This window comes from Aedes albopictus, chromosome 1 (genome assembly GCF_035046485.1).
Source record: "Aedes albopictus strain Foshan chromosome 1, AalbF5, whole genome shotgun sequence".
In the NCBI taxonomy this organism is placed as follows: Eukaryota; Metazoa; Arthropoda; class Insecta; order Diptera; family Culicidae; genus Aedes; species Aedes albopictus.
This window is the reverse complement of record NC_085136.1, coordinates 316,548,904-316,558,404: the sequence shown is the minus strand read 5'-3', so window position 1 is coordinate 316,558,404 and position 9,501 is coordinate 316,548,904. Positions and strand designations below refer to the sequence as shown.

The window sequence follows — 9,501 nt, the reverse complement described above, 5'->3', positions numbered from 1 at the left end:
TGACTATAACGCCGAGGACCTGGGATCGAATCCCACTCCCGACAAACTCACAAAATGTGGGTTCTTCCTTCGGAAGGGAAGTAAAGCGTGGGTCCCGAGATGAACTAGCCTAGGGCTAAAAATCTCGTTAATACAGATACAAAAAAAAAAAAAAAGAAGTCAGTGGATACATTTAACAGGCCTTATGAGTTTGAAAGCCTTCTATTTCGGCATGTTTAGTACATGTTTAACAACAGCACGGAAATTTAATTTGTAATACTGTAGTAATTTATTTTCGTGAAAAAATCCTACTTATGAAAATAAATGTATTGCTACTTTCAGTCTCATTTCAGGCATTCCTACAAAATACTCAACATCATTCATTCTATCTCTCAACATCCTTTTAGTCTCATTTCTCTCAATCCACTTTAATCGACTTCCTCGACGGTGGGTCCCGTTCGGCCACCGAATCTTCCTGCCTGTTGGCCACAGCTGGAAGCACCGGCTCCAGCTCCGGCTCCACCCTGATGCAACCGAGTCATGATCGGACTGCAAACTCGGCTCAGCTCCTGCATCTTGTGCTCGAACTCATCCTTCTCGGCCATCGTATTTCCGTCCAGCCATCGGAGCGTTTCGTCGCATTTGTCATTCACGGTATTCTTGTCCGACTCGCTCAGTTTGTCTCCGGCCGACTCGAGTGATTGCTTCAGCTGGAAACAGTAGCCTTCCAGCTGGTTTCTGGCGGAAATACGCTCCCGTTGCTTCTCGTCTTCTTCGCGGAATTTCTCAGCCTCGTTCACCATCCGGTCGATATCGGCCTGGCTAAGTCGGCCCTTGTCGTTCTTGATTGTGATGTTCTTTTCCTTTCCGGTGCTCTTTTCCTTGGCCGATACATTCAAAATACCATTGGCGTCCATATCGAATGTGACCTCAATCTGAGGAACGCCTCTAGGAGCCGGTGGAATGCCTGATAGATCGAACTGTCCCAGACGGTTGTTATCTCTGGTCATGGCGCGCTCTCCTTCGAATACCTGAATCGATACTCCTGGCTGGTTGTCCGCATAGGTCGAGAATATCTGGGTCTGCTTGCACGGGACTCGACTGTTACGCTCAATTAGCTTCGTCATGACTCCTCCAGCTGTCTCGATGCCCAGGGATAGTGGGGCCACATCAACCAGCAGCACATCCTGGATCTTTTCGTCCTTGTCTCCACTGAGAATGGCAACTTGAACAGCGGCACCATATGCCACGGCCTCATCCGGGTTGATCGATAGGTTCAGCGACTTTCCACAGAAGAAGTTCTGCAGTAGGTTTTGGACTTTTGGGATGCGAGTTGATCCACCAACCAGAACGATGTCGTGAATTGAGCTCTTGTCCATTTTGGCGTCGGACAGAGCCTTCTCAACTGGTTGAAGTGTGGAGCGGAACAGATCCGAGCACAGTTCCTCGAATCGAGCCCGAGAGATTTTCGTGTAGTAGTCGATTCCGTCGATCAGGGCATCGATTTCAATCGTGGCTTCAGTGCTGGATGACAGTGTGCGCTTCGCTCGTTCACATGCCGTTCTCAGTCGTCGCAGAGCTCGAGGATTCGTTGAGATGTCTTTCTTAAACTTACGCTTGAATTCCTCAACGAAGTGTGACACCATGCGATTGTCGAAGTCCTCTCCTCCCAGATGAGTATCTCCAGCCGTGGCTCGTACCTCGAACAACGAACCTTCGTCAATGGTCAGAATGGAGACATCGAATGTGCCACCTCCCAAATCGAAGATCAGGACATTGCGTTCACCTTTGAGATTCTTGTCCAGTCCGTAAGCCAATGCAGCTGCCGTCGGTTCGTTGATGATTCGCATCACATTGAGTCCCGCAATGGCTCCGGCATCCTTCGTGGCCTGTCGCTGGGAATCGTTGAAATAGGCTGGAACTGTGATGACTGCATTCTTAACACTCTTTCCCAGATAGGCCTCGGCAGTTTCCCGCATCTTCACCAGAACCATCGAACTAATTTCCTCCGGAGCGAATCGTTTCCTCTCACCTTTGAACTCGACTTCAATCTTTGGCTTTCCACCATCGTTGAACACCTTGAAGGGCCAGTGTTTGATATCGGCCTGGATTTTCGGGTCGTCGAAACGGCGTCCAATCAATCGTTTGGCGTCGAAAACTGTGTTCTGCGGGTTAAGGGCCACCTGGTTCTTGGCTGCATCACCGATCAGACGTTCCGTATCCGAAAATGCCACATAACTGGGGGTGGTTCGATTTCCCTGGTCGTTGGCGATGATTTCCACTTTGCCATGCTGGAACACTCCCACGCAGGAGTACGTGGTTCCCAAATCGATACCAATTGCAGACATTTTTTTGCTTTGGATTCGCTGACTTTTGATACTTTTTGACTTGTAATATGTAATACAATTTCACTTCTGATTCACTTATTTCACTGACTGAATTTGTTTCACTTCTGAATACTGAATTCGTTTGCGTAGATTTGCTTTCGCGCTTTATCGCTCTTGCTTGTGCTTCGTTCTCTTGTTTGAACTGTTATGACGAGAGCTGCTCGAACCGGGCGTTTATATAGTGGAAGCGAGCAGATCTAGAAAATTCGAGTGCTTTCTGTGAGAGTTCGAGGAAATTCGTTTTCGTGTTTCTCGATTGATGTCGGTGTCTCTGCTACGAGGTGGGTGCAAGTTTGTCTAATGTAATTGTGTTAGTGTCGTGAGCGCTTCTTTAGACTGGCTCAAATATTTGAATGAAAAAACACACATACATTGCTTCGGGTGGATTATGACTGTAATAGTTTTCAACGATATTGACAGTAAATAAAATTAAATCAGTGAAATTTTAGGCAAAGGTAAAACGCGGTTACACAGTTTGAGGACAAAATACGGTTCTGCTACGGGTATATTTAATACATCTCTCTGATCTGTAGCTTCTGAAAGTTTGCGTCTCTCTAAAAAATAAATTTAAGAAGTGTTACCCAAACCTAAATTCTACAAAGACTTCAATGCATAATGAGAAAAAAAACCCTCGAGCCACCTGTTTCACACATGTCTGAAGCATTTGAGAACCTTATGATTTAATAATTTAGGTGAACTAGTCTAGAGCTGTGACCCGTTCGATCGGCGTAGAAACGAGAAGAAATTTCTCGAGCACTCGAGCATGTATGAGTGTGCGTTGGTACTTTCTTCTGTGCTGCTTTCGGCATCACAAGCTTTGTTTTGATTCTTCGTTCAGCATCATTTTTTGGAAATAGGAATTCCTCTGTTACTCTTTACCAACGTAAATTTCATCATTGTGATTCACCGGAGTATTTTTACTTTTTAGATCCAAATTATGCACCTGGTTACCGGCTAGACGACCGCATCTAAAAATAAGAGAAGCTTGCCTACTTTTCAGTGGACAAAATTATTATTGATCGTTAATGTTTGGTATTTTTGCTATTTTTAGGTTTTATGGAAAAATAAACTCTATGATATTCAAGTCGAAGCTAAGCTTAGACCAACAAAGCTAGGAATGGAAATGCATCGAGTATATATATCACCAAATTGCGTACTAGCATTTCGGATAGAATAAATAAATTGATGACTAGCTATATCTATTTGAAAGCGCAAAACTTGTCAATGCAGATCTGAGGCTGCAACAGATCAACAATATATCGAACAATTTCAAGCCTGAGTTTGATTTCAGTTTCTTCTCTTTTCTTCTCAGTTTTTTAGCTCGAGAAATAGTTTGTTGATTGTGTATCAAATTGGAGTCATTTTTGATCTAAAGTTTTGGGTCTATCAGCTTTGAACAGACATTTACTGAACTTAGCGGACAAAACTAGAAAAAAATGTAAATGGGCTATTGATGTCATGGACCCCTCTACAGTGCTGATAATTTCATTTCGATTATTCCAGACTCAACCACCTATAGCTCATTTCGTTACAGAAGCTAAACCTGAAAATATGGTATATGGAAAACTGGTGCGGCTAGACCGCTCTCAATAGTCCATTTTACGAGCCGTTTTTATGAATGAAATTTTGACAGGAGGTAGCGTCCAAACCTGTGAAAATCAATATCATCATCAACATTGTTGTCACTTCGTAAAATGGCTCATATGATTTAAGGTAAAAAACAACGACTATCTTCGAAAAATGCCGACTGGCATTCATGATGAATATCATATGGCAGTTTTCGAAGGTACCACCGTCGTTGAGGGCAACAATGGGTCAGATGGGCGACATTGGGTCAAACATTATCTGAAACATCTCATCAAATCTTACGAATATCAAAACGAAAATTTTATGGTGTCATCCTCGTAGTTGCCAGTAGTTGCTGTCGTAAAATTCAGTTTCTAGAGCAATTAGTTCTCTCTCTCTCTCTCTCTCTTCTTGGCGTAACGTCCTCCTGGGACAAAGCCTGCTTCTCAGCTTAGTGTTCTATGAGCACTTCCACAGTTATCAACTGAGAGCTTCCTCTGCCAATGACCATTTTGCATGCGTATATCGTGTGGCAGGCACGAAGATACTCTATGCCCAAGGAAGTCAAGGAAATTTCCTTTACGAAAAGATCCTGGACCGACCGGGAATCGAACCCGTCACCCTCAGCATGGTCATGCTGAATACCCGTGCGTTTACCGCCACGGCTATATGGGCCCTCATTTAGTTCATTTTTCATAAATCATCGAAAAAAGCCTGAAATGAAGGCCTTTTTAAAATGCCACTTTTAAGGCTCGATGAAACATCACACTTGATACTTTTCAGAATCTTGAACTCATATTCATCATATAATATACTAGCTGACCCGACGTAGCTAGCCACGTGTGCTGGGGAAAGATTGTATAAAGTATAAATAGTATAAAGGAGAGTTCCAGAGATTTCTAGAATGTCCAGCTATTTCTGTAAAATTCTCGAAAACAGTTCAGAATCTCTCTCTTCAAAATGCTGCTCTCTTGAACGTTCACTAATCTCCAGAAAGTTCTCGAAATTTAATAAATTTTGATTTTCCAGAACTTTTTAGAAGGTTCATTTTATATTTTTTCATGAACGCTCACCAACTCCTCGAACATTCTCAGCATTAAAAAATACGTTCCAGGAAATTCCAAAAGATTCGTTTTCTTATTCTTTCTGCTGCTATTAACGTTTCAGCAGCTTTTTGGAAGTTCCAGGTATTTAAAGCAGTTTGATGTTCAAGAATGTTCTAGAGGATTTTTCTGTTTTTTTTTTGGAATGTGCAGTAGCTTCCAGAAATATCTCAAAAAATTTATGAATTTTGTTTCACAACGTTTCTTTTTTCTGGAACGTTCACAAACTTAAATTTAAATTTAAAAAAAAATCCAAAAGGTTCTTAGTCTTGTTTTGAGACGTCCAGTAACATCTCGAAAGGTCTTAGAATCTTAAAAAAATTGATGATCTAGAACATACCTGTACATTATTATTCTTCTTTTTTAAACATTCAGTAATCTTCAGAAAGTTCTCGAAATTCTATGTAATTTGATGTTCCAGAACATCCCAAAAGGTCCTTTATTCCTTCTTGAACGATTATTAACTTCCAGAAAGTTTTCGAAATTTATAAAAAGTGTAACAGAACATTCCATAAGGTTCCTCTTATTTTAGTAGCTTACAGAAAGTTTTCCGTATTTGAGAAAGTGTGATTTTCCAGAATATCTCAGATTATTGTTTTACTTTTGGTGCATTCAGTTACTTTCAGGAGGTTTCTGGAAATTTTATAGCTTTTTATGTTCCAGAACATGCGAGAAGGTTTTTTTGCTTGTTTCCAAACTTCCATAAAGTTTTCTAAATTTTATTAGGTTTGATGTAAAAAACATTCTAAAAGGTTTTTTTCTAAAAAGTTTACCAACTTAGAAGTGGTCATTAGAAGAGGAAGTTCTCAGTTAATAACTGTGGTAATGCTCATAGACAGAAGCTCATAGCTGAGAAGCAGGCTTTGTCCCAGTTGAGATGTTACTCCAAGGAAAAGATGTTCCATAATGCCACAGAAGGTTATTGCCCTTCTTTTGAAGCGTTCAGAAACTTCAAGGAGATACTCGAAACTTTAAGAAGTTCAATAATCCAGAACATTCTAGAACGTTCCTTTTCCTTTTTTCCTGGAACCTTCAGCAACTTCCAGAAAATTCTTGAATTCTATAGAATATTGATGTTCCAGAACATTCCAGAAGGTTCTTCTTATTATTTCTGGAAAGTCAAAACACATCCAGAAAGTTCTCGTTATTTTTTATAAATTTAATACACCTATGGTGAGACAACAGAAGAAAAAAGGCATCCAGGTGAATCAGGTTCGTTCCAACAACCAACAACAACAATCACGACTAGCTTCATAAATGTTCTGTTATACCGAAATGCACCGGCATTGGATATGGAGAATTTTCCAGACATTCGATTAATTTCTTTCTGCTTTCTCCCTCGAAGACATTCCCCCTTCCATACGTAGTAGCAACAAACACACTTCCAATCAACCCCATCAGCCCGATAGAAACTCGAACGTTACAAAGTGCTCTAGACTTTTCTCGCTCGCAACACGAGTGTGTTGATCCCATCAGTTCAGTGTGCGAACCACTGACTGTACCTGCCCCTATCTCGAATAATTGCCAACACATACAATCATAACTAACACGACATGAAACCGAACGACAGCGAGCAGGCAGCAGCAGAGACACCGACATCAATCGAGTACCTAATCGAACCTGCTCGAACACGCATGGAAAGCACTCGAATCCTCTAGATCTGCTCGTTTCCACTATATAAACGCCCGGTTCGAGCAGCTCTCGTCATAACAGTTCAAACAAGAGAACGAAACACAAGCAAGAGAGCGATAAAGCGCGAAAGCAAATCTACGCAAACGAATTCAGTATTCAGAAGTGAAACAAGTTTAATCAGTGAAAAAAGTGAATCCAAGATAAAATTGTGTCATTACAAGTCTAAAAGTATCAAAAGTCAGTGAATCCAAAGCAAAAATGTCTGCAATTGGTATCGATTTGGGAACCACGTACTCCTGCGTGGGAGTGTTCCAGCATGGCAAAGTGGAAATCATCGCCAACGACCAGGGCAACCGAACCACCCCCAGCTATGTGGCATTCTCGGACACGGAACGGCTGATCGGCGATGCAGCCAAGAACCAGGTGGCCCTCAATCCACAGAACACCGTTTTCGACGCCAAGCGGCTGATTGGACGCCGTTTCGACGACCCGAAAATTCAGGCCGATATCAAACACTGGCCCTTCAAGGTGTTCAACGATGGTGGAAAACCGAAGATTGAAGTCGAGTTCAAGGGTGAGAGGAAACGATTCGCTCCGGAGGAAATCAGCTCGATGGTTCTGGTGAAGATGCGGGAAACTGCCGAGGCCTATCTGGGAAAGAGCGTCAAGAATGCAGTCATAACAGTTCCAGCCTATTTCAACGATTCTCAGCGACAGGCCACGAAGGACGCCGGAGCCATTGCCGGACTCAATGTGATGCGAATCATCAACGAACCGACGGCAGCTGCATTGGCTTACGGTCTGGACAAGAATCTCAAAGGTGAACGGAATGTCCTGATCTTCGATTTGGGTGGTGGCACATTCGACGTTTCCATTTTGACCATCGACGAGGGTTCGTTGTTCGAAGTACGAGCCACGGCTGGAGATACTCATCTAGGAGGAGAGGACTTCGATAATCGTATGGTGTCACATTTCGTGGAGGAATTCAAACGTAAGTTCAAGAAAGATATTTCATCGAATCCTCGTGCTCTGCGGCGACTGAGAACGGCATGTGAACGAGCCAAGCGCACACTGTCATCCAGCACTGAAGCCACGATTGAAATCGATGCCCTGATTGAAGGAATCGACTACTACACGAAAATTTCTCGGGCTCGATTCGAAGAACTGTGCTCGGATCTGTTCCGATCCACACTCCATCCAGTTGAGAAGGCTCTGTCCGACGCCAAAATGGACAAGAGCTCAATCCACGACATCGTTCTGGTTGGTGGATCAACTCGCATTCCAAAAGTCCAGAACCTGCTGCAGAACTTCTTCTGTGGAAAGTCGCTGAACCTATCGATCAACCCGGATGAGGCCGTGGCATACGGTGCTGCAGTTCAAGCTGCCATTCTCAGTGGAGACAAGGACGAAAAGATCCAGGATGTGCTGTTGGTTGATGTGGCGCCACTCTCCCTCGGAATCGAGACAGCTGGAGGAGTCATGACCAAACTGATTGAACGCAACAGCCGAATCCCATGCAAGCAGACCCAGATATTCTCGACCTATGCGGACAACCAGCCCGGAGTATCGATCCAGGTGTTCGAAGGAGAACGCGCCATGACCAGAGATAACAACCGTCTGGGACAGTTCGACCTGTCAGGCATTCCACCAGCTCCCAGAGGCGTTCCCCAGATTGAGGTGACATTTGATATGGACGCCAACGGTATCCTGAACGTTTCGGCCAAGGAGAAGAGCACCGGTAAGGAAAAGAACATCACGATCAAGAACGACAAGGGCCGACTTAGTCAGGCCGACATCGATCGAATGGTGAACGAGGCTGAGAAATTCCGCGAAGAAGACGAAAAACAACGAGAACGCGTTTCCGCCCGGAATCAGCTGGAAGGCTACTGCTTCCAACTAAAGCAATCACTCGAATCGGCCGGAGACAAACTGAGCGAGTCGGACAAGAACACCGTGAAGGACAAGTGCGACGAAACGCTCCGATGGCTGGACGGAAACACGATGGCCGAGAAGGACGAGTTTGAGCACAAGATGCAGGAGTTGAGCCGAGTTTGCAGTCCTATCATGACTCGGTTGCATCAGGGTGGAGCCGGTGTGGGAACTGGAGCCTCGAGCTGTGGCCAACAGGCAGGAGGATTCGGTGGTCGAACGGGACCCACCGTCGAGGAGGTGGATTAAATGACGAAAATGTTGATGAATGAGCGAAAAACTAAAAATAATAGAATATTAAATTTTTCTCATAATGAGACTTTAAGCTTCATAGACTGATTTATCAATTGCATATTACCGTTATAATTTATTTTCGTGAAAATATAATGTACAGAATGATCTCGAACTTCACATGTCTACAGTTTAATCTGAAAACATACCGAATTCTTCTTGGTACGATGTTTCAACTGGAGTAGAATATACTGTTCAGCTTAGTGCTCTAAAAGCATCACTGAGAGATTTCTTTTCAAATGAACATTTTTGCGATCTATATTGCGATATGAACAGATACTCTGTGGCCAGGAAAATTCTTCTCAAGGATAGGTTTCTGATGAGATGGCTTGAATAATGAGGTTATTTGGTGAAGCTTTAATCTGAAAAATTTCATGCAGTTTGCGCCAAAGTTTCACCGATCAAGATGGAGAAACAAACCAGATAAATGATGCAGACAGCCTTCTGCTAACCACACCCATATCCCCTTGACACCTTGGAGATCGTTCAGCTGTCTCCATCTTTCGTAGGTGTCCAACTATCCATCCTTTCCAATTCCGCAGCAGTCGCAAGGACGTGGCTAGGACAATACTCGAACATTGGAGGAGCGCGTCAGTCTTGTCTAATAGTCAGAG

General features: G+C 43.4%; 2 protein-coding genes across 2 annotated transcripts; one reads left to right on the top strand and one right to left on the bottom strand.

The window, feature by feature from the left end:
• Positions 1-362: 362 nt before the first annotated feature.
• On the bottom strand, positions 363-2,516 carry LOC109400264 (heat shock protein 70 B2). Its single transcript, XM_019672747.3, has one exon. It carries the CDS (start codon positions 2,325-2,327, stop codon positions 408-410), a length of 1,920 nt encoding a protein of 639 aa, XP_019528292.3. The 5' UTR covers positions 2,328-2,516; the 3' UTR covers positions 363-407.
• Positions 2,517-5,270: 2,754 nt separating this feature from the next.
• LOC109423617 (heat shock protein 70 B2) lies at positions 5,271-9,002 on the top strand. The gene has a single exon (XM_019698591.3). It carries the CDS (start codon positions 6,926-6,928, stop codon positions 8,843-8,845), a length of 1,920 nt encoding a protein of 639 aa, XP_019554136.3. The 5' UTR covers positions 5,271-6,925; the 3' UTR covers positions 8,846-9,002.
• The last annotated feature ends 499 nt before the right edge of the window (positions 9,003-9,501 follow it).